The sequence below is a fragment of the Muscardinus avellanarius genome, assembly GCF_963383645.1.
Source record: "Muscardinus avellanarius genome assembly, chromosome: 21".
NCBI lineage: Eukaryota > Metazoa > Chordata > Mammalia > Rodentia > Gliridae > Muscardinus > Muscardinus avellanarius.
In genome coordinates, this window is record NC_137807.1 from 6,379,350 (window position 1) to 6,402,691 (window position 23,342).

The following is a 23,342-nucleotide window of genomic DNA, read 5'->3' on the forward strand; positions in this document are numbered from 1 at the left end:
CAGCAGCTCCCGCCTGCCCTCTTTAGCCCGCCCTGCTGGAGCCGGTGCCCCGCCAGCTGCCTGGGTGGAGCCCCTGCTCGCAGCCTGGTGACGCCCCATGTCTTCTCGCCTGGGCCAACGGGCATCTAGGTTGTTTCAGCCTGTGCAGTACGGCCAGAAGCCTGAGGGCCGCACCGTGGCGTTCCCCAGCACACACACACCCCGGACCACGACCTCCAGCACCGCTGCCCCCGCACCCCCGCAGGGCCAGGCTCGGGGGAGGCCACCGGTCGCCACATTCTCTGCAAACCCAGATACGAAAGGTATGTGTGTGCACTTTGGCCTTCGGGGCCTCTCGAGGCCCTTGGGAGCCCCTGCCTGCTGCGCAGTTGCTGCTCACAGAGTTGTAGGCACTTTCTACCGTTATACTGGGTCCCCCCTTCCCCACACAAGAGGCTTAGCTCAGTGTGCTGATGATGGCAGCTGCCCTGGCAGCACAGCCTCCTGTCTGTTCTGGTCCTGGTTTACCCACCGTTTTGGCTCCACCGACAAGTACTGGGAGGATGGCTGGGGTGAGAAGCGGAGGGCGTGGCGTGGCGTTCCGGCCTCTCGCTGCAGGGCCTCCATGGGTCTCTCCAGTGCTCGCGAGACAGGTGAGCTCCCGAGATGAGCGCGGCTGCGCTCCTGGCACTTGCTTTCCAGGTGGCAGCAGCATTTGCGGCTGACTCCTCTGAAGGAGCAGTGAGTACCATGGCCAGAGGGCAGCCCAGGCCAGCCTGGGCTGCTCGCCGAGGACTGCCGGCTCCTCCCTGTGTGTAAAGCCAGGGCGTCTCGTTTGAGAGACAGCGTGAAGTAATGCTTGTGAAATTTCTTTAAAATTCGAGTATGAGATACTGCATTGTATGAAGAACCTCTAACAGCTTTGCACAAACCAACCCTATCGATTGCAGCAGCAGCAGCCCCGTTTCAGACCTCTCAGGCTTCCGCCAGTGCTCCTCGACACCAGCCCGCCTCGACCTCCAGCACAGCGGCTGGCCCGGCCCATCCTGCGAAACCCCGGGCCCAGAGCGCCGCCCAGGCCTCCACCCCCGGCCCGCCCCCGCCCCCGCCCCAGGCCCCCTCGCTGGCGGCCGGGCCGAGCGCGCCGCCTCAGCGGCTGGTGCTCACCTCGCAGGCCCAGGCCCGCTTGCCCAGTAAGTGGCCGCGCCTTCAGGTGTGCCTCTCGCTGCCCGAGCAGGGTGGCAGGAATGCGGGATGTCTGAAGAGCCTTTGCTGTCCACTGCCTATCTGTCTTGGGCCTCGCGCCTGCAGAGGTCAGAGGCCAGGGCCCTGCTCCTTCCTGCTCTCTCCTCGCCAGCTCTGCTCCTCTCTGCACCCCGCCACGCCGCTGTGCGGGGTGCCCTCCGCGTGCTGTCAGCGGGGAGCGGGTGGTGAGGGCACCAGCCAGCTCGGTGTCTAGGTGCCGTTAGTCCTGTGGCCTCTTCCTCCCCCGAGTGTAAACGCAGAGTGGATGCTTGCTCAGCAGAGACCTTCTGAAACCTTGCAGCACTACTGTGTCTTTCCAATACCAAACTTCTCACTGTGGCTGATGTAGCTGAGCACGAGAATAGGATAGAGTAGAACAGAAGCCGCTGTCCTTCTGTAGGGACACGATCCTGAGCTATAGCCTTTCTCAGAAACGGCCTCGCGCACTTCACTACCACTGTAGCTGTTGGGTGCGGCCTTGCTGGAGAGCAGGCAGGTGCTGTGCCCAGCTCCCCTCTCCTGGGTGAGGGGGCTTTCTGGGGCCGTGGGAGGAGGGGAAGGCCTTCACGTTCACGGCCAGAGGCCGGGGCCAGGCGTGCCAGTGTGTGGACCAGTGTGTGGACCAGCCTCTAGGGCCTGGGGGCGGCTGCACTTCTGAACACAAGCCTGTGCTGCTTTCACCTCCCTTCTGTGCACGGCTGTCCGTGGTGAGGCACCTCTGGGTATCTTCCTAGGCTTTACTAACTGTCCTCTTTGTGGTTCCACTGCTCGTCTGGCGCGGGTGTTCTCGGGAGGGGTGTTCCTGCCACGTGTCACCTGCTGGGCTCTCAGGTGGTAGCTGGGAGGGCATGTTGTTCTGGGCTGGGGGTGCACAACAGCATCCCGCCTGGAATGATGTGTAAGCAGTGTCACAGTTCATGTGTCTTTACAGTAATGTTACAGGTTGAGGCCTTATTTGGATCAGGATGAATCTTACTCTTTAAAGCTGTGTATAGCTTATTTATTTCAGTACATTTCTAGTTTTTGAAAGAATTGATGGAGTTGAAGCTACTTTTTTTTTTTTGGTGGTACTCAGGTTCCTGGAAACCCTTCTCCGCTGGGCTACACTCCCAGACCTATTTTATATTTTTGAAACAGGGTCTCTTAAGCCTGCGCGGCTGGCTTCGAACCTGCGCGATCCTCCTGTCTCCGCCTCCCAAGCGCGGGGATGACAAGTGTGCGCCGCCACGCCCGGCTGAAGCTACTTATGTGCTCTTTTTTTTTTTCCTACCTCCGAGCAACACCCCAAGTCCCTTTTTTTAAATTCTTTATTTTAAAACAGGGTCTCCCCGAGTTGCGGAGGGCCTCACAAGTACCTGAGGCTGTCCGCGAACCACGATCCTCCTGTCTCAGCCTCCCGAATGCTGGATGACAAGCGTGCGCCACCACACCTGGCTAGTTATGTACTCTCGTGGTGTCTGATAATCTTGCTTGCATCTTTGAGCCAAGTCAGACCCATACTTTCTCAAATTTTGAAAGCTCTCCAAAGTTAAGAGGTTGGAGTGAGAGTTTCCAAATTTGTTTCAGTACATTTCTGCTTTTTTTTTTCTTTTTTGGGTCTGGGGATGGAACCCAGGGGCATTTGACCTCTGAGCTGCACCCCTGCCCTATTTTTTTTTTTTTAATTCTTTATTTTGAAACAGGGTCTCACTGAGTTGCAGAGGGCCTCACTAAGTAGCTGAGGCTGTCCGTGAACTGCCATCTTCCGGTCTCAGCTTCCCGAATGCTGGGATTACAAGCGTGTACCACACCACGCCTGCTTTTTTTTTTTTTTTTTTTTTGATGTTTGCTTTTTTTCTTTTTTATTGAGGAAAACAGAAAAATGTTTCTTCATTGTATTAATATTTGATATCTAAAACTCCTTCAGTTAAAATGAAATAAGTTAACCATTAAAATATAGTACTTGGTTTCTCTTCTCGAAGGGGTAGGAAGCAAAGCCTAGTGTCCGTTTCCTGTGGACGGTCACCGCTCACCGCGCTCATGGTGAGGTGTGCTGGCCCTCACCTGGCCCCAAGTACTGCGGGTTCACCCTCTCCTCTGCCTTTCCACAGGTGGAGAGGTGGTAAAGATAGCCCAGCTGGCATCCATCGCGGGGCCTCAGAGCCGTGTGGCACAGCCCGAGACGCCGGTGACGCTGCAGTTCCAGGGCAACAAGTTCACCTTGTCGCACAGTCAGCTGCGGCAGCTCACGGCGGGCCAGCCCCTACAGCTGCAAGGTGAGGGGCACCGTGGGCCGTGGCCCCGGCCAGGTTCCCCCGGGACCGTTCTTGGCCAGCCCCACCTCCCTCGGGAGCTGTCAGACCCTGGCCGCTCGCTACTCAGCACATGTGAGTCAACGGTGGGCTTTTCTGTTAATAGCATCGGCCCCATTTTGTAAGTCAAGGTAGAGATATTTTGTTTTCTAATACAATTGTGAAGTTAATTGTCCATTAAAAAAGCCAGAGGAGTAGCAGTACAGACGTGTTTTGCTTTGTGTTATTTTCATTTTGCATTGGAGTCTCGCTGTCTTGCCCAGTATGTTCAAGTGATTTTCTGCCTCAGCCTCCTGAGTTATTAGGACCACAGGCATGCGCCATCACACCTGGCCAGACACTTAAGTATTTTAATTCCCAAGCCAAAGCCTTCCAGACCTCTGTCAGGAGTGATGTGTTTGTCTAGGTAGTGCTTTTAAAGAAAAGGAGGAAGTGAAATTTGATTAGCTTCCTAAAATCGGTCCGTGACCACTGGGCAGCAGAGTGCTTTCTCCAGTTCCTCCAGACCACTGGCTTCTCCCCTCAGGTAGGGCTGGGAGGTGCTTTGGCCACAGCGTCCCTGTGAGGCCGTCCTGGGCCCTCGGCATGGTGGAGGCTTCTGCTGATGGTGAAACCGGTCCACGTAGTTTAATTCTCTACTGGGCACATCTGTGAACTGTCTGGTGGCCACTGGTTTCACCAGCTCACAGAGCCGGAGGTGCTGGAAACGCAGGCACATCCCAGGAGGGAGCCGCAGGCCCCTAAAGCCCAGTAGCACAGCCTCAGGCTTCTGGCTAGAGCTGCCTCCCTTGTCCTGTGAGGACGGCGGCTCCCCGAGGTCTGGCATGGCAGACTGTCCCTCAGGTGCTCCTTCCCTGGGGCAGAGCAGCCCCTCTCAGTAGCCGAGCTCGTGTGGGTCTGGCCATCAGTGCTTTGTCTCTGAGGGTGGGAGGTTCCCCCATGTCGCCTCTGTGGCAGGCACAGTGGCTAACACCACCTGACGGTATGATTGCAGGCAGTGTCCTCCAGATCGTGTCTGCCCCTGGGCAGCCCTACCTCCGAGCGCCCGGTCCCGTGGTGATGCAGACCGTGTCTCAGGCAGGCGCCGTGCATGGCACCCTGGGAAGCAAGCCCCCAGCCAGCGGCCCCAGCCCTGCACCCTTGACCCCGCAAGGTAGGGCTCTGAGCTGCGGGAGGCGCGGCTGGGACCGTCGGCCCACGCTCCCTGAGCGGTGAGGTGTCTGTGTACATGTGGTGGAGGACCTAGGCACAGCTGGGTCTCGAGGCCGCCGCCCAGGCTTTCACCGCACACCATGCTGTCTGTCGGCTTGGTTTGCTCTTCTGCTCTCAGGTGCTGCTGGAATGTGACCCGCCCCCATGTCCTGAGGACCCCCCCCTTTTTTTACAGCTATTCATCAGCTTTTGCTCAGTTCCAGTCCCACTCCCACATCAGGCCAGGTGGTGCTGGATGAGACGAGGCCTGCCAACTGAGACACTCCGCTGGGGCCAGGGTGGGCAGGACAAGCCAGAGTGCCTTCTCAGCAGCGTTGCCCGCTGTCGGGGTGGGCAGTGCTGCCGACTAAGTTCCTGGCCCAGAACCAGTTCCTCTCGCCCTCTTGGGAACTGGGAGACCCTTCTCTGGAATGGACCCTGTGCACCCTGGCCTGCCTTCCCAATTTTTTCTTTGCATTTGTAGTTGGAGTTCCTGGTCGAGTGGCAGTTAGCGCCGTGGCTGTGGGAGATCCCGGGCTGGCCTCCAAACCGGCCTCTCCTGTCGGAGGGCCAACCCAGGTAAGGTACCCAGGCTCCTGGGGGTGTGGGAAGGCGCCAGGCCTCCTGCAGTTTGGAGCAGCAGAGGCGCACTGTGCTTCTGAACTGCAGAATCTGCTTTTAAACCCATGGCCTCCCAGGAGAGGCCCAATGGGGCTCTGTGACCGCAAGTACTTGTTCTGCTCCCCTGGGCCTCAGGCACTGGTGGGGCCCACGGCCTCAGGCACTGGTGGGGCCCACGGCCTCAGGCACTGGTGGGGCCCACGGCGTCTGGCACTGGTGGGCCCCACGGCGTCTGGCACTGGTGGGGCCCACGGCGTCTGGCACTGGTGGGCCCACGGCGTCTGGCACTGGTGGGCCCACGGCGTCTGGCACTGGTGGGCCCACGGCGTCTGGCACTGGTGGGGCCACGGCGTCTGGCACTGGTGGGCCCACGGCGTCTGGCACTGGTGGGCCACGGCGTCTGGAGCAGGGCCGGCTCCCTGCTCTTTCTTCACTCTTTGCCCAGACCAGGGGCTGCAGGCAGGGCTGAGCGGACGTGGACCTGAGGGTCCCACGGCGTCTGGCGAGGAGGCAGCGTATTCTCTTTGGTGACTGTTTTTCATCGTGTTTTTGGTAAAGGAAGAGAAGACCAGACTTTTGAAAGAACGGCTGGATCAGATTCATTTTGTCAATGAACGGCGCTGTGCCCGAGCCCCAGTGTACGGCAGGGACTTGCTGAGGATTTGCTCCCTGGCTGGCCAAGGAAAGACGCCTTGGCACGGGTCTCGTGACGGCAGCCTTGGGAAGGGGGCTGGGCTGGCCAGCTCTTACACATCGCCCTCACACAGTAAGAGTGAGCCGATTCTGACTGTGAGTCCGCGCCAGGAGCCCCTGCAGGATGCCCTCCACAGGTGAGGCAGAGCGCATGCACAGGTGTTCAGCCGGGGAGGCCCCAGGGTAGCCACAGCCTTGGTACCAGGAGCAGGGCTGTGTGCCAGCTGCCCCGCTGCAGGCCTGGGCCGCCTCTGTTCAGGGTGCTGACCTCACACGCACTCCCTGCGTGCTTGGCGCTGGTCTCTAGGCTGGGCTTCAGGACCGTTTCCTTCTCTTTGGAGAGTTGCATTTCCTCTGTTGCTCCTCATCCAGAGAGAGGCCCTGTGGCCCAGAGCCTGGGCTTCAGTTCTCAGATCGTGGGCAGGAAACTGTCTCCCCGTGTGTGTGCAGGCAGGCCGGTAGCCTGTCGTTCACACGCCCCTTTCTAACAAATGCCCGCTGTCCTCACTTGTCACCGTCGCCCTTTGCAGCCTGAGGTGGGATGTACTGTCAGGTTGGCCATGACTGGTCCTGCCACCTGCGGGCTCCCCCTCCTGGGGTGGGCTCCCTTCCCGGTGGTGTAGGCAGCAGCCTCTGACCTGACTCCCCGGCCGAGCGCGCTCTAGGTGGACGGCATGTCCCCGAGCCGGGCCCTGGTTGGGGAGTGCCCGCTGATTGCCGAGCTGGGCTGTCTGCAATGGTCCTGGCAGATGCCATCAGCTGGTGATGTCACCCCGTGGCAACTGTGAGGCGCCCTTGCTGCTTCTCTGGCCACATGGCACCACAGGGCAACGGTGTGTTCTCCGCTTCCCAGGGTGGCCTGTGTGATCCCTCCGGTGGTGGCAGCACCCCCTGCCCTGTGGGTGGCCAGGCCGCCGGCCCGGTACCGCCGCCGGCTGCGGGCCTTGGCGCAGCGCCTGAGGGAGCACGCCGCACCCTACCTGCGGGAGCTGCGGCAGCTCACCACGCTGCGCTCACTGCAGTTCCCCGAGCTGAGGCTGGTGCAGCTGGACTCAGGTATGCCGGGGCCTGCCGACCCGCGCCTTGCTGCCGAGGCCCGCTGCTCACCCTGCGAGAGGCTCCTGGGGTTTCTGTTTCCTAGGCAAGTTAGAAGCTTTAGCTATCCTGCTCCAGAGGCTGAAATCCGAAGGACGCCGCGTGCTGATCCTCTCACAGATGGTCCTCATGTTGGACATTTTGGAGACTTTCCTGAACTTCCATTTTCTCACCTATGTGAGGGTGGACGAGAACGCTAACAGTGAGCAGCGGCAGGTGAGGGGCAGTCCTCAGCGCGGGAGGGCTTCGCGCTCTTGTCCTGCCCACACTTTCATCGTGAACCTACTATCGCAAGTCAGTAACCGGCGTCACTGTAGGACAGCGTCAGAAACTTGGTGGCCTGCCACTTAAGAAACTCGAGTTAAAGTTTTGTGCCCCAGACGGGAGTACCCCTGAGATGGAGGACGTGCCTAGCATGCACAGGCCTTGGGTTCAGTCTCTAGCGCCATAACAACAAAATCCTATCTCCACATTTTGTTTGTGGCACTCTGATTTCGTCAGGTGCCACGGAAGGTCCTCCCACACCACATCGCTGGCGGGAGCCATGCCAGCCTAGCTTCCCAGAAAGCAGTGTGGCATGGGGACTGGTTGTGGGTAGATGCCCCAGCCAGAGACTCCGGTCCAGGACTCCTTCAGCACAGCAGCAGCACACCCCTTAAGACGTATGCGTGCAAAAGGGGGGTGCTGGGCCGAGTTGATGCTGCCCACGGCAGGCACAGGAGACAGGACGTGCACTCATGGAGAAGGGCCTGGGAAGAAGCGCGGCAGAGTGTGAGCTCGCCTGCGCCATGGTGACGCTGCAGCTAGTTGATGGTGTGTGAAGGAAGACGCTCCTCTCTGAGGTCCGTCTTGGCGGGAAGCCATCTGCAGGACAGGTGTCTGCACGTGTCGCCCGGCGCGGTGCTGTGGAGGGGCTGCGCGTGCCTCGGGTTTCTGCTTCCTCAGCCTTACTCCAGGGGCTTCTTTGCTGTAAAGTGCCCTGGCATTGCCTGAGGATAGATGAGAAAGCACATCTCCCTCCCCAGCAAGACTGCCTTCTTGTGGGGCCTACAGATCGTGCTGACAGGCAAAGCAGGTGGCGCCAGCGCGTCCACTTAGTAACGGTGCCTCGGCCACCTGCGCCCACAGTGCTCCTGACCCCTGGTGGAGGCGGCCCCCTCGCAGGGGACCAGGGCAGGACATGAGCACCCTGCTGTTGCCTTAGTGTGGACCACATGGCGTGTGGACGCGGGCCAGCTCTGTTACTAGTGTTTTTTTCTTTTTTCAGTACTGGGATGGAACCCAGGGGTATTCTACCACCTAGCTACATCCCCAGTCTTTTTTTTTTAATTCTTTATTTTGAAACGGTCTCACTGAGTTGCATAGGGCCTCACTAAGTAGCTGAGGCTGTCTTTGGACGATGATCCTCCTGTCTCAGCCTCCCAAATGCTTGGGATTACAAGTGTGTGCCACCACACCTGACTGTGTTTTTGTTTTTTTGCACCACTGAGAATGGAACTCAGGGCCTCGTACATGCTAGGCAAGCACTTATCACTGAGCTACATCCCCAGAATTTTTTAAAACTTTTTTATTTAGCCAGGCGCGGTGGCACACGCTTGTAATCCCCACACTTGGGAGGCAGAGACAGGAGGATCACGCAGGTTCAAAGCCAGCCGCGCGCGCTGGCTTAGGAGACCCTGTTTCCAAATATAAAATGTAAAAATAGGTCTGGGAGTGTAGCCCGGAGGTAGAAGGGCTTCCAGGAACCCCAGTACCACCAAAAAAAAAAAAAAAAAAAAAAAATTTAATTTTGAGATAGGATGTTGGCCAAGTTGCCCAGGCTGGCCATAACTTGCAATCCTCCTGCCTCAGCTTCCTGGGTCTATAGGCATTTATCATCATGCCTGCCTTATAAAATGGTAATTTTTGCCAGGCGTGGTGGCACACACTTGTAATCCCAGTACTTGGGAGGCTGAGACAGGAGGATTGCAGGTTCACGGCCAGCCTCAGCTACTTAGTGAGGCCTCCACAACTTAATGAGTTCTTGTTTGGTTGGAAAATCGGAATGGGGGTATAGCTTGGAGGTAGAATGCCCCTGGGTTCAGTTGCCAGCACTGCAAATAAAGTAATTTTTAATTGATAAATATCAAAAGTATCAAAGGTCTCCTAGCATTCCCAAGAATACTAACCAGTGCGTTTGGTTTGGTCTCAGGAGCTGATGAGGAGTTTCAACAGAGACAAGCGGATTTTCTGTGCCCTTCTGTCCACCCACAGCCGGGCCACAGGCGTAAGCCTTGTGGAGGCGGACACTGTGGTGTTTTACGACAACGACCTCAATCCTGTGATGGACGCCAAGGCCCAGGAGTGGTGTGACAGAATCGGGAGGTGCAAGGACATCCACATCTACAGGTGAGGGCTGCCACGCGGCTGGGCCACGGAGCAGTGCACAGAGACATGCGAGGCTGTGGGCAGTGCTGGTGGTGTAGACGGTGAGGCCATGGGCCGGCGCTGGTGTAGACGGCGAGGTTGTGGGACGGCGCTGGTGGTGTATACACGGGAGGCCGTGGGGCGGCGCTGGTGGTGTAGACGGCGAGGCCATGGGGCGGCGCTGGTGGTGTAGATGCGGGAGGCCGTGGGGCGGCGCTGGTGGTGTAGACGGCGAGGCCGTGGGACGGCGCTGGTGGTGTAGACGGCGAGGCCGTGGGGCGGTGCTGGTGGTGTAGACGGCGAGGCTGTGGGACGGCGCTGGTGGTGTAGACGACGAGGCCGTGGGGCAGTGCTGGAGCGAGGACTGCCGCTTCCTGCAGGTGTCTGCTGGAGTTCTTTCCCAGAGGGACGCGGGCGCCTGTGCTTACCTTCACACCAGTGTTTGTTGAAGCTATAAATCAGTTACGCTTCTCTAGTGCTTGTGTCTCACCTCTCCTGAAGAATGTGAGCCTGCAAGGGATGTTGTGTTTGGGTGTTCTGACAGTGTGGGATGCAGGTTATCTGTTGAAGGAATTTAGGTCCCTGTCATTACCGTCAGACTTAAAAATCTGGAGACAGAAGATCCGTAGCTTCGGCTTGAGGGCGTTAGCCGCAGCGAGCCCTGGGCCGCGCCGCGCCTGGGGCGGCTGTGCTGGCCCTGCTGAGCAGCAGTGGGAAATCGAGTGCATTTGGGGCTTGCTGTAGGTGCTGTTCAGTGAGGAACGCCAGACCTGAATCGGTATGCAGTAAGGCAGCGGGCGTGGCCTGCACCTGTAATCCAGTGCTTGGAGGCTGGCCAGCAGATTGCAGGTTCAAGACGGCCTCAGCAACTTAGCGAGACCCTATTTCAAATGAAAAATAAATGGGGCTGGGGGTGTAGCTCAGAAGAATAATGCTTCTCTCAGAGGAATAATGCTTCTCAGTTCAGCCCCCAGTACCAAAAAAATAATGTATGCATTTAAACTGGTGCCCCCTCTCTGCAAACAGAATGAACAACACATCCTGGCTGTTGCCTGGGTGTGGAGCCTCAGCAGAGCTGGGCACGGGGCTGTCTGTTAGAAAGGCGCTCCTGGGGGTCTGCACACACATCTGAGTGTGTGCGTGTGGAGGTGAGTGGGTCTCCTGATGAGCCCGGGCGGTCCCCGGTGCTTCTGTGTAATGGTCACTTGTAGCGAGCGCTGGTGGATCAGGAGAGGGCTGTTTGACGTGGCTCCCCCTCCTCGGCTGTGTCCTGGCTCCGTCGCTTTCTACTCTCTTCTCTTGGTTATCCCTTTCTACTGAGGTTACTTCTTTCGGAACTTCCTGGGAAAGTTTTGTTTGTTCCCTATGAAGTCTTGTTAAGACTGTTCCTTTAAGCTCTTGGGTGTTAGTGCTTCGTAGTCTGAGAGGTCATGGGGGGCTTGCACTGCCCCATCTGTCAGAGGAGGTGACACCCACAGTCAGTCGCACTTGAGCCCCCAGAAGGGAAGAGATAGGAGCCTCTGCCTAGGTGCGAGCAGATGCTTCCAGAGACACGGGGAGGGGTCGGCGCAATGCCACGGCTGAGGCTGGAGGGGGAGTGTGGAGCCGCCTGGCCCTGACACCAGGTGGCGGCGTCGCCATTCAGTGTGCGCGTTTTGTTTGTAGGCTCGTGAGTGGCAATTCCATTGAAGAGAAGCTGTTGAAGAACGGAACCAAGGATTTGATCCGAGAGGTGGCTGCCCAGGGAAACGACTACTCCATGGCATTCCTGACTCAGGTACCCTTCAGGATCCTCAGGGCAAGCTGAGCACCGTGCTCATGCCCACAGTCCCCTGCTTGGGAGGCCGAGCCAGGAGGGTCACAGCAAGACTGTTCGCAGCCTGGCGAGACTAAAATGAGAAGCAAAAAGTGAAAGGGGGCCGGTGTGGTGGCGCACGCTTGTAATCCCCGCTCCTGGGAGGCTGAGACAGGGGGATCGCACGGGTTCGAAGCCAGCCTCAACTACTTAGGCTTTCAGCAACTTAGACCCTGTTTCCAAATAAAATATAAAAAAGGTCTGGAGGTAGAAAGCCTCTGGGTTCCACCCCCAGTACCACCACACACAAAAAATAATAATTAAAAAAAAAAAAAGTGAAAAGGTACCCGAGGCAGAGCACCCTCAGACCGAGTCCTCAAGGAAGCCTGGTGTGGTCTTAGTGCGCATCTGTAATCCCAGTACTCGTGAGCTGAGAGAGGACTGCAGGTTCCAGGCCAGCCTCAGCAACTTAGTAAGTTCTGTTTCAAAAAAATAGAAAGGGTTAGGTGTGGTGGTGCACAGCATGTAATCCCAGTACTTGGGAGGCCAAGACAGGAGAATCACAGGTTCAAAGCCAGCCTGAGCAACTTAGTGAGACCCTGTTTCCAAATAAAGAAAAATAAAAAATAGGGCTGGGAGTGTAGCTCAGAGGTAGAATGCTCCTGGTTTCAATCCCCAGTATTGCAAAAAAAATAAAATGTGCTGGTGGTGTAGCTCAGAGGTAGAAAGCCCCAGGGTTCGATCCCAAGCTCCAAAGCAAAGGAGTGAGAGTTCCCACCTCCGAGGCGCCCTGAGGCATGCGGTAGGGCAGCGCGGCGGCCAGCCCTGCGCTCCCAGAGTGACGTGTCCTGGTGTCCAGCGCACCATCCAGGAGCTGTTTGAAGTCTGCCCCCCGCTGGACGATGCTGGCTTCCCAGTGAAGGCCGAGGAGTTCGTGGTGCTGGCCCAGGAGCCGGCCGCCAGCGAGACCATCGCACCCAGGATCGCCAGGCCGTTCATTGAGGTGTGTGGCTGCCCACCCAGGGCTCCCTGGCTGCCCAGCTCTGGGCATTCTGTGCTCACCAACTCCACTGCCCCGGGAACACCTCTCTCCCCGTAAAGAACTGTCGAGGGGGGCAGAGCAGGGCAGGGGAGGGCAGGGCCCCTGTGTCTGTTGCTGCCACAATGTCTCCATGCGCTCTCGGGCGAAGCGCAGCGATTCCCTGCCATCCCTCCTGCTCTGACAACGACAGCTGCACCCTGTGGCTGCTGACCCCTGCTGACCCCTAGAGGTGGCCAGCCTGCTTTGGGGAGGCTGTCGCTGCAGTTGGTTATGTGCTGACGTAACGTGGACATCACGCTACAGAGAATGTTTCACTGTCTCAGTGCAGGCACTGGGAGATTTCAGATGTGCTCCCAGTCCTGCGGCATCTCTCTGGGATGGTCATCTGTGTGGCTGCACCATGGACCCCTCCCAGCCCTGCGTGGAGGCCCTCCCTGGCGCAGGGCCGGCCTCATCTTTCCTGTCTGATTCCTTCTCTGACTTCCCACATCAAGGGCGGGTTCCTTTCCTCTTGGACCAGATGGTTTCTGGTCCCCCTTCCCAGGAAGGCCTGGGGTGCCTGGCGGTTCTCAGTCCTCTGTTTGCATGCAGGGGTGACTGCTAGCTTCTCCATTGGCGTTTCTTTGTGAAAGCTGTAAGGAGTGTGCGCTGTATGAGGTGCAGCTTGAAGGTGTATTGTGAAAGCCACTGCCGTGCTTTCCGCCAGGCCTCTGTGCCTCGGGGCAGCCATGAAGCGCGCATGCTCACCGCTTCCCGCGCGCACTTTTCCTTGCCTGGAAACAGGTTGTTCATCAGCGGGGGTAGACTTAGCTCACTCTGCTCACAGAGCAGGGAGTACGCGTGAGGTTGGAAGGAAACTCAAACAACAGAGAGTACAGTAGGGAAAAATAGATTCTGGCCCAGAGGTAACCATTTAGTTGTTGAAGGGCCAGAGAACGTTGGTGTCTATGTGTGCACAGCCGTGCGAGTGTGTCACGCACACACTGTGCGTCCTGGAGGCTCCGCTCTGGGCCTTGTTCCCAAAGCAGCACTGCGTCTCCACATGGAGATCCTGAGCTGCCTTGTCGAGTGTGCTGTGCCTTGGCGCTGTTGTGGCAGTACAGGCAGCATTGGGGAGAGGGGTTCTGCCTTTCCCAGGCTCACCTTCCAGAAATGAGAGGCAAGCCAGGAAGCCAGGGAGGTCTGCAAGTCACTCCAAGACCGCGTGAGGCCCAGAAAGGTTGGCCTTGGCCTCAGCCTTGGCCTCGGGTGGGTGGGTGGGGGTGCAGTGGCCAGGCCCAGCACAATGCAGTGTTACAGGAGGGGGTTGCTCTGGTCCCAGAGGCTGGCTGGGGGAAGAAAAGGCCTGATTGCACAGGAGGCTAGAGGACTTGAGTGGGGCTGGGATAGCTCTGATACTGTGTGAAACAGTTGTTCTGGCTGGGTGTGCTGGTACATACTTATAATCCCAGTACTTGGGAGGCTGAGACTGGAGGGCCACAGGTTTGAGGCCAGCCTTAGCAATTTAGCTGAGACACTCAGCAATTTAGCAAGACCCTGTCTCCAGAAAATAATAATGATAATAATAGGACTGGGGGTATGGCTTAGAGTTGAATGCTCCTAGGTTCAGTCCGTAGTAACAACAACATTAATAATAATCCTGACCCCTGTGTTGAGGCTAGATTGTGTAGGTCAAGGGCAGCCAGTGTTGACAGCAGCCACAGGGAGGTGAGGGCCCGGGGGCAGACGGGGCGGTGGTGTGGGCATCTTGAGGGCAGAGGCAAGGGGCTGTGGGGCGCAGGCTGGGCTGCTTCACCTCGACTGGCCCTCGGGCAGAGGAATACAGGCACGGCCCTTCTGTGGTTTGCATTTCTCAGCACTGTCTTCTGACAAGCAGAAAGTCCCAGACTTCACTTTCTAGGGCTCCGAGTCTCTTCTTCTTTTTTTTCTTTTTTTTTTTGCGGTATTGGGGGATGGAACCCATGGGCATTCTACCTCCAAGCTATACCCCCAGCCCTAATTTTGAAATGGGGTCTCACTGAGTTGCAAGGGGCCTCACTAAGTAGCTGAGGCTGGCTGTGAACCGTGATCCTCCTGTCTCAGCCCCCCAACTGCTGGGATTACAAGCGTGCCCACCACGCCTGGCTTTGAGTCTTCTTTCTTAATGGGCAGTGCTTCTGATTCCACTTACGAGGCTTTCTACAGTCGCTGCAGCAGCCCCTCATTGTCGTCTTGAAGATGACTTGTGGGTGGTGTGAGGTGCAATCAAGTTAGCGTTTGCAGCTTTTGCCAGGCTGCCCTAGAAAGGCTCTGCAGTTTTCCACTTTTATTTTCCACCCGCAAGCGGTGTCTCCCTCTCTGGAGCGAGCGTGCCTGCCACCCCACCAGCAGCTGCCATGTGTGCTTTGGCTGTTCTGGAGGTGGACAGCGGCAGCTTTGCACCGTGCATGGCTGATTTCAGCAGAGCAGTGCCTGGCATGTGTGAGGTTGTCTCTGAACTGGTTCCCTCATGACTTTCTTTGGACTGCCACCATTGGGCTGTCCACCCATGTGGGCCGAGGATGCGGCCTCTCTCTTACTCTTCATTTGTCAGCCTCGTGGTCCTTTCCATTGGGCGTGTTGCTTAGCCAGCTGCCTGTCCAGCTTGGTAGTGGCCTTGGAAGTCCAGAAGGTTTCCCACGCCCATTCTGCTTCTCCCAGGAACTCTGTGGTTCCACTCCGACCTGAGGATCTTGGGGAGCAAGGGACTGCTGCGGGCCCAGGGCTGCTCACAGGCATGAGTGCCACGGGGAGGCGCACCCTGGTGTCTAAGCACAGACTCTCCCCAGGCCCTCAAGAGCATCGAGTACCTGGAGGAAGACGCGCAGAAGCTGGCGGAGGCGGCTGTGGTGGGCCCGCTGCCCTCAGACCCGGGCAGCTCCAGAGGCGCAGAGGAGCCCTCGCAGCTGGAGGAGCTGGCCGGCTTCATGGAGCAGGTTGGGCATTTTCTTTACAGCTAAATATTTTAAAACTTTGGCCCTTTCATAAAACGATTTTTATTTTTATTAAGAACAGTTACATTTTTGTTTGCTATGTTGATGACCAGATTTTATTTTATTGACCTTTATTGACCTATGTTTTTTGGAATAGCTTACACCAATTGAAAAGTATGCTTTGAATTACCTGGAATTGTTTCATACGACCATTGAGCAAGAAAAAGAGAAAAATAATGAGGTAAGAGAACCACAGTGTCAAATTTGGTTTGAAGCCGGGCGTGGTGGCGCACACTTGTAATCTCTGCGCTTGGGAGGCGGAGACGGGAGGATCGCGCAGGTTCGAAGCCAGCCTCGGCTGCTTAGGCTCTCAGCAACCTAGTGAGACCCTGTTTCATAATAAAATATAAAACAGGTCTGGGAGTATAGCCCAAAGGTAGAAAGCCTCTGGGTCCCACCCCCAGTACCACAAAAAATAAATAAATAAAATAAAATTTAAAAAAGGGACCAAAATAAGCGCAGCAGTTGACGCAGACAATGGAAGGAGCCGCGGGCTCGCCACTGCTCGACGCCCGCCCGCGCAGCTTCTAAGCGCCCTGCTGCCTGACAGGGCTGGCTTTACGTGGCCCGAGGCTCCCCAGCGCGTCTGCTTCTGACTGCCCTCTTGCCGCAGGACACTGTGATGACGGCCATGCGGGCCTGGGAGTCCCACAACGCCAAGACCCTGCAGGAGCGGGAGGCCCGGCTGCGGCAGGAGCAGGAGGAGCTGGAGCTGCTCACATACACGCGGGAGGACGCCTACAGCATGGTAGGCCCGCCTCTGCGCCTGGCTCCCCACCCAAGGCGCGTGCGCTCTCGCTGCTGCCAGACGCAGTGTTCTGTGAGACGCTGCCTTTTCCCTGAGTCACATGCCCGTGCTGAGCACAGCACGCCTTTAAATGATTGGCCTGTCCGGTTCTGAGCCGCGTTCATGTTCACACAGGAGTACGTCTGTGAAAATGCTGATGGACAGGCGGAAGTCATGCCAGTAAGTAGCCCTCTCGCCCCACGCCCGCGAGTGGCCAGCTGGCTGTAGCTCAGGGGGCTTTCTCTGCGCAGCTCTGGACCCCGCCCACGCCACCTCAGGACGACAACGACATTTACATCGACTCTGTCCTGTGCCTCATGTACGAGGCCACTCCCATCCCAGAAGCCAAGCTGCCGCCTGTGTACGTGAGGAAGGAGCGCAAGCGGCACAAGACGGACCCCTCAGGTGTGTCTCCCGGGCCCCAGGTGTCCCCGTGCACCTCTGCCGGGGGGTGCCCACAGGCCCCTTGCTGCCCCGGCGAGGACACCTTGGTGCTCAGCTCTCCGCAGCAGTAAGTGTGGTGAGCGCTGTGTTGAGGCAGGTGCTCCGCAAGCCCCTGGCGGCTGTTTCCGTGTCTCCCAGGATGCGGCTCCTCGTGCCCCATCCTGCTCAAGCCACTCTGTTCAGCCGCAGGCAGGAAGAAGAAGCAGCGCCACGGTGAGGCGGTCGTGCCTCCGCGGTCCCTGTTCGACCGGGCCACGCCAGGCATGCTGAAGATCCGACGCGAGGGCAAGGAGCAGAAGAAGAACCTGCTGCTGAAGCAGCAGACGCCCTTCGCCAAGCCGCTGCCCACATACGCCAAGCCCTCAGGGGAGCCGGCCCAGGACAGCCCCGAGTGGCTCATCGGCGAGGACTGGGCCCTGCTGCAGGTGAGTGCCGGCCTCAGCCCAGCCAGGCCGGCCCCTTCTCCCTGAAGCGGTTGTGTGGGGCTCCTTGGCCCAGGGAAGACCTTCGACTCGCAGCCAGCCTGTTTGATGTGAACCCTGGTCCCCTAGGCTGTGAGGCAACTGCTCGAGCTGCCCTTGAACCTCACGATCGTGTCCCCTGCCCATACACCTAATTGGGACCTCGTCAGCGACGTCGTTAACTCCTGCAGCCGGATCTACCGCTCTTCCAAGCAGTGTCGCAACCGCTACGAGAACGTCATCATCCCCAGAGAGGAGGGGAAGGTGAGCGGGCCTGGGTCTTCCCGGGAGGTGCCCTCACCCAGCCCATCGGCCCGCCCTGCTGAAGGTTGATTAAGTGGCCTCTCGGTCGCCCCTGCACTGTGCCCTCAGCCAGCAGGGTCGTGGTCAGCGTCATAACAAACAAAGCCCAGCCTGAGGATGATCCGATACCAACATCTGCACTGCCGAAATTGGGGAAACTGCGTGTCATCCAGTTCCTTGTCTTAACTTTTCTTAAATGAAGACAAGAACTGCCTCTTAATTATTAGTTTACTTAAAAGTTTATTCACATCTCTTTTTTTTGTGTGTGTGTGGTACCAGTGATTGATCCCAGGGGCCTTCTACCTCTAAATTACACCCCTGGCCCTATTTTTTATTCTTTATTTTGAAACTAGGTCTCATTAAGTTATGGAGGGCTTCACTAAGTAGCTGAGGCTGGCTGCGAACCTGTGATCCTCCTTTCTCAGCCTCCCGAGTACTGGGATTACAAATGTGCACCACCACACCCAGCTGCTTTTTCTTTTCTTTTCTTTTCTTTTCTTTCTTTTCTTTTCTTTTTTTTTTCTTTTTTTTTTTTTTGTGGTACTGGGGATGGAAGCCAAGAGCCTTCCACCACCAGGCCACACCCCCAGCCTGTTTTATATATATATATTTTTTCTTTTTATTTATTTTTTATTTATTTTTTATTGGTGCACTGTATTCATACATCATAGTAGGATACATACTTTTGTAGACATACATGCACACTTTTCCCAGTCAGCCCCCACCCAATCCCCACCCCATTCTCTCCCTATCCCTCCCTCCCATGCTTGGCTTAGTAGTTGACATCTAGTATTATGGCAATTTATCTAAAATTAAAAATGATAATCTCACATAACAGTTTCATTTGTCTGATACCAAGCTTTTGATGACTTAAAGATAACATTTCAATATTTCTTTTTGCTTTCTTTCTTACCAGAGAATATTTTTTTTTTCTATTTTTTAGGTGAAACTATCATATATTTATATATATATTTTTCAGAAAAAAATCTATCCTAATATGGAATATGGAGTCTAGGTACCCAAAACGATCTTGAAAAAAAACAAAGCTAGAAGATATATATTTTCTGATTTCAAACCATATAAAGCTACAATAATTGAAACAGTGTAGTACTATTCTAAAGGCAGATATATAAACCATTGGAGTTAAATAAAAGCCTAGAGCTAAATTCTTCCCTATATTGTCAAGTTATTTTTGACAAGGTTTCCATGATATTTGGTGGTGAAAATGATAATCTTTTAACTAAATATTGTTAAAAAATAATAATTACATGGAAAAGAATAAAATTGGACCCTTACCAAATCCCATATACAAATATTAACTCAAAATAGATAATAGACCTAAATATAAATCTTAAGACTATAAACTTTTAGGAGAAAATCTGGGTCATAAAACCTCACAACATTGAAATTGGCAGTGATTTCTTGGTTATGATTTCAATGGCACAGGCAACAGAGGAGTATACAGACTCCCTAAAAAATAAAAAAAAAAATTGTATATCCAAAGACAATGTAAACAGAATTAAAAGTTACTAATAGAATGGGATAAAATATTTCCAATTGCTATATCTGAAGGTATATTAATATTCCAACTAGAAATCCTAAAAATTAACAACAATAAAGGCAAACAATACCATTTAGAGATAGGTAAAAGACTAACATAAATAGTGAATCTCCACAGATAACCAATCTTAATTGTCTGTTGGATGGAAACTCTTGTTTCTCTGGTTCTGGTGTGTGTTACCTATTTCTTCTTTGTAGTTAATCTCTTTGAGTATTTTCTCTAGTGCTGGTTTTGAAGACATAAATTCCTTCAGTTTCTGTCTGTCATGGAAGCTTCTTATTTTTCCATCTAATTTGATAGAAAGTTTTGCTGGGTAGGAAATTTTTGGCTGGAAGTTGTTTCTTTCAGAGTTTGGAATATGTTACTCCAAGCCCTTCTGGCTCTCATGACTTGGTTTGGGAAGTCTGGAGTGATGCTAATCGGTTTGCCTCTGAATGTCACTTGGCCCTTTGTTTTTGTTGCCTTTAAGATTCTCTGCTTGGCTTCCACATTGGTCATTTTGACAATTATGTGGCGTGGGGATCCTCTTCTCCGATCCTGTCTAAAGGGAGTTCTATAAGTTTCCTGGACCTTTGTATCAATCTCTTGCTCTATGTTTGGAAAATTTTCTGCTATTACTTCTTTGAAGAGATTGTTAATCCCTTTGGTTTCACTTTCTTTTCCCTCCTCTATTCCAATTATTCTTAGGTTAGCTCTCTTAAAATGGGCCCATATTTCTTCAATATCAGATTCCTGCTGTCGGATATTTTTTTCTAGATTAGAAACTATGAGTTCATTTTTGGATTGCTCATCTTCTAAGAGCGAGATTCTGTTCTCCATGTGTTCTAATCGGTTGTTTGTGCTTTGAATTGAGGCCTTTACTTCATTAATTGCATCCTTTATCTCTTTTTGGCTCTCTCTGAGTTCTTTTCGAAGCACCTCTATTATTTCTACAGTTATTTTCCTGATTTGATCTTCTAGAAATCTCTGATTTTCTGTTTTATCGGGTTCTGATGTTGTGGGGTTGTGGGCATTCATTACTCCAGTATTATTCCTCTTTCCCATGATTTTGGAAGTTTGTGCCTTCTCTGGGTTCTTCCCTTGGGTCACTATGATTTCACTTAAGGTGCTCTGGATCTCGAGTCAGTAGTATCTCGGACCCCACTACTCCTTTACTGGGTTTTATCACAGAGTCTCCGACCCAGAGAGTCGATAGAGGCTGCTTTAGACTGTGGGGGGTGCCAGGTTGCATGTTCTCCTATGGTGTGATATCTCTGCCACCGCCCCTCCCCCGCTGGGTCAAGTCCCAGGGAGTACAGTACTGGCATTTCTCCTCTGTGGCCCGCAATTTGACTCACTGTTCTTGAGTACGCAGATGTAGCTGTACTGGTCTCGCTGAATTCGCTGCTGCTGCTGCCGCCGGTGGCAATATGGCGCCGCTGCTACGCCCTCGGCTCTGGGGCTGGCGTTTTTCTTCTTGATTTTGATTTCTACTCTGAATCCCTGCAGCATGTGCTGAGCTTGGCCACTGGGAGCTTTAGATGCTCTCTGCGCGGAGAAATCCTGCCTAGCTGTTCCGCAGTGGCTCACCTCGGCTTGCTGTAGCCGTCCCGTGAATTCGCCGGTGCCTCCGGCAGTATGGCGCTGCTGCCGCGTCTGCAGCGTCCTCGGGCGCGAGGCCGGTGTATCTCCTCTGTGGCTCTGTTCTCAGTCCGCTTTCTCTCTGGAGCCTGGTGATTTTTTGTTTCACTGGTGATGGTGTTTTCTGGCTATGAAAGGCGCTGATTTTGTGGTAATGGAGATTTGTTGTTAGCGGGGCTCTTAAGCCCCGCTTTTCTCGGTCGCCATCTTCCCGGAAGTCCCTGTTTTATATTTTATTTGGAAATAGGGTCTCACTAAGTTGCTGAGAGCCTCACTTTGTAGCTGAGGCTGGCTTCGAACCTGTGCGATCCTCCTGTCTCAGCCTCCTAACCGTAGGGATTACAAGCATGCGCCACCACACCCGGCTTTTATTTCTTATTTTTAAACAGTGCTTTATTACATTGTTGAGATCTAAGTTGCTGATGCTGGCCTTGAACCTGTGATTGTTCTGTCTCAGTCTCCCAGGTACTGGGATTACAAGTGCGTGCCACCACGCCTGGCTTCTCTTGCCATTTTGATGCTGAGTCAGTGTGGTTTTGTTGTCCTTTTTTAAAATCTTTGGTTTGTCCAGAACAGTCATTTCAGGGTAGCCGTGAGGACCCCGTGCTTGCCGGCTGGTGGTGCCGCTGTGTGGTGTGTGTCTGGTCAGAGGAGCCTGCGGTGGCTTGCACCCAAGCCCAGGAGGGCCAGTAATGCTGCTTCTTTGCACTGCAGCTGGCTCACCTTCCCCATCTCACACCAGCACCCACCACCTGGCCACATTGGAGCCACAGCCCATGGGAGCTTGCCTGCGCTGCCACTCGGGCCAGAGCGGGCCTCCTCCCTGCCTCCTCGAGGGAGACACGGGCCGCCACAGCACTGCTGCGTTGCCGTGGTCCTTGCTGTGGGGTTAGCTCCAGCTCAGCAAGCGCTGCAGCTGCGTGCCCGGCGCCCCAACCTGGCAGGCTGTCCCTGTCATTGCAGAGCAAGAACAACCGTCCTCTGCGCACCAGCCAGATCTACGCCCAGGACGAGAACGCCACGCACACCCAGCTGTACACGAGCCACTTTGACCTGATGAAGATGACGGCTGGCAAGCGGAGCCCCCCCATCAAGCCCCTGTGGGTGGCATCCTCGCCGGTGCCAGCCCGGCGCGCGCTGTGTCTCCGCACTTGCTCTGCCCACACATTCCCTATGCGTAGTAACGGCAGTCTTGTCTTCTGTCCTGCAGGCTTGGAATGAATCCCTTTCAGAAAAACCCCAAGCACGCCTCTGTGCTGGCAGAAAGGTATTTGTGGCACATTTTACTATTTGAAATCAGGTTTCATTTCAGTAAGTTTTGTAAGTTTAGGCCCCTGTTGTGCAAACAGCATGCTCCAGGCACCCGCTGGGGCTCCGGGCACAGAGCGTGCGCACTCTTAGGGGAGGTTGTCCCCACTTCCACTGTGAGGCTGTGGCTCGAGGGCTGCAGGGGACCGAGAAGGGCAGGATCCTGGCTGCTGCACCTTTGCAGTGTGTCAGGTTCCAGGGCAAGCGCTGTCAAGAGCCAGCAAAAGGCGCTCGTGGCATGTCCACGTTGGAGGGCACCGCCCTCTGTGCTTTGGGGCTGCTGTGAAGTAAGACCAGGGTCGCCTGCGTAGACTCTGAGGTGGCACCCATTGCTCTGGCAGCCGAGGCGCTCTAGGTGACTTCTGGCTCCCCAGGATGCAGGCCGTCGCGTCTTGCCTCTGAGCACTGCACAGTTTGGAGTGTACAAATGGTTATTTTTGGAATTTCATTTGATAGTTTCAGAGCTAAGTTGGCCACAAGTAGCGGAAACCTCAGGTAAGGGGACAGCTGCAGTTTTAAGTTTTGCTTTTACATTTCAGCGGAATCAACTACGACAAACCGCTGCCTCCTATTCAGGTTGCATCTCTTCGTGCAGAGCGGATCGCAAAAGAAAAAAAGGTGCCGTGCTGTGGGCTTTCCCGGGACTCTTGTTACTGTGACTCGCTGTCACCAGGCGGAGCTTCTGTGCTGGGTCTCGCTCCTCCAGGCAGCTCTCTTCCTGCCCCCCTAGGCTTTGGCTGATCAGCAGAAGACGCAGCAGCCAGCTGGGGCACAGCCACCTCCCCAGGCACAGCCCCCGCCACCCCCACAGCAGCCCCCACCCCCGCCGCCGCAGCCGCCTGCCGCCAGCAGCCAGCCACCAGCGGGGTCGCCTGCTGTGCAGCCCCAGGCCCAGGCCCAGCCTCAGCCAGCGCAGGCCCCACCGAAGGGACAGCCTGCGATAACGACTGTGGGCAGCGCAGCAGTGCTGGTGAGCCCCCCCCCAGCACAGCGGGCTTGCTCTGGAGGCCTGGTCTTGCCCCAGGGAGCTCTGCCGCCTCCAGAGCCGGCTTGGCCCCGTGGTCTACCGGGCTTGGCAGTTGGCTTTGGAAGGACTCAGATCCTGCAGGACGCCACCATGACAGGCTTGTCTCCTCTACACCCTGCGAACTAGAGTAGGACTGTGGGTGCCGTCGTGCCCTGAGCAGGGCAGGCCTCTCCCAGGGCCAGGTCCACGTGCTCCTTCCTGAGAACAGTGCTCCCCAGCCCATCTCGAGCCCCTGCAGGGCTCAGGGACACGGTTGTGTGGAGACCAATGGGGGCAGTGTGTGCCCTGCAGGTCGTGGCCGTGGATGCCCATGCCTGGCACGCTCCTCTCCCATGCTGAGTAGGGACACTGGCTGGAGCTGACAGCCAGGCGAGCAGACGCCTCACAGGGCTGGCTCTTCTCCCATCCTTTTAAACCCCCTCCCTGGCCACAGTGGGTTCTCAAGTGCACTTGGCCACTTCA

The 23,342-nt window shown here is 55.5% G+C and overlaps 1 protein-coding gene across 3 annotated transcripts in view; it reads left to right on the plus strand.

Annotated features, from left to right (window-relative positions):
* EP400 (E1A binding protein p400) overlaps positions 1 to 23,342 on the plus strand; it is a gene marked incomplete at both ends in the record, with an annotated part of 75,286 nt that overhangs the window by 40,207 nt on the left and 11,737 nt on the right. For 2 of the 3 annotated variants that reach the window (XM_080717681.1, XM_080717682.1), the window contains 21 exons: positions 130 to 302; positions 3,315 to 3,479; positions 4,510 to 4,668; positions 5,191 to 5,285; positions 5,886 to 6,157; positions 6,874 to 7,076; positions 7,162 to 7,331; positions 9,307 to 9,503; positions 11,187 to 11,298; positions 12,176 to 12,319; positions 15,166 to 15,312; positions 15,467 to 15,550; positions 15,983 to 16,117; positions 16,292 to 16,336; positions 16,408 to 16,561; positions 16,784 to 17,025; positions 17,152 to 17,325; positions 21,509 to 21,645; positions 21,756 to 21,812; positions 22,393 to 22,471; positions 22,584 to 22,823. In XM_080717681.1, coding sequence (XP_080573807.1) covers positions 130 to 302; positions 3,315 to 3,479; positions 4,510 to 4,668; positions 5,191 to 5,285; positions 5,886 to 6,157; positions 6,874 to 7,076; positions 7,162 to 7,331; positions 9,307 to 9,503; positions 11,187 to 11,298; positions 12,176 to 12,319; positions 15,166 to 15,312; positions 15,467 to 15,550; positions 15,983 to 16,117; positions 16,292 to 16,336; positions 16,408 to 16,561; positions 16,784 to 17,025; positions 17,152 to 17,325; positions 21,509 to 21,645; positions 21,756 to 21,812; positions 22,393 to 22,471; positions 22,584 to 22,823 — 3,184 coding nt within the window. Of the gene's footprint in view, positions 1 to 129; positions 303 to 929; positions 1,173 to 3,314; positions 3,480 to 4,509; positions 4,669 to 5,190; positions 5,286 to 5,885; positions 6,158 to 6,873; positions 7,077 to 7,161; positions 7,332 to 9,306; positions 9,504 to 11,186; positions 11,299 to 12,175; positions 12,320 to 15,165; positions 15,313 to 15,466; positions 15,551 to 15,982; positions 16,118 to 16,291; positions 16,337 to 16,407; positions 16,562 to 16,783; positions 17,026 to 17,151; positions 17,326 to 21,508; positions 21,646 to 21,755; positions 21,813 to 22,392; positions 22,472 to 22,583; positions 22,824 to 23,342 lie in introns of all 3 variants that reach the window. The other variant, XM_080717680.1, reaches the window with a different exon arrangement.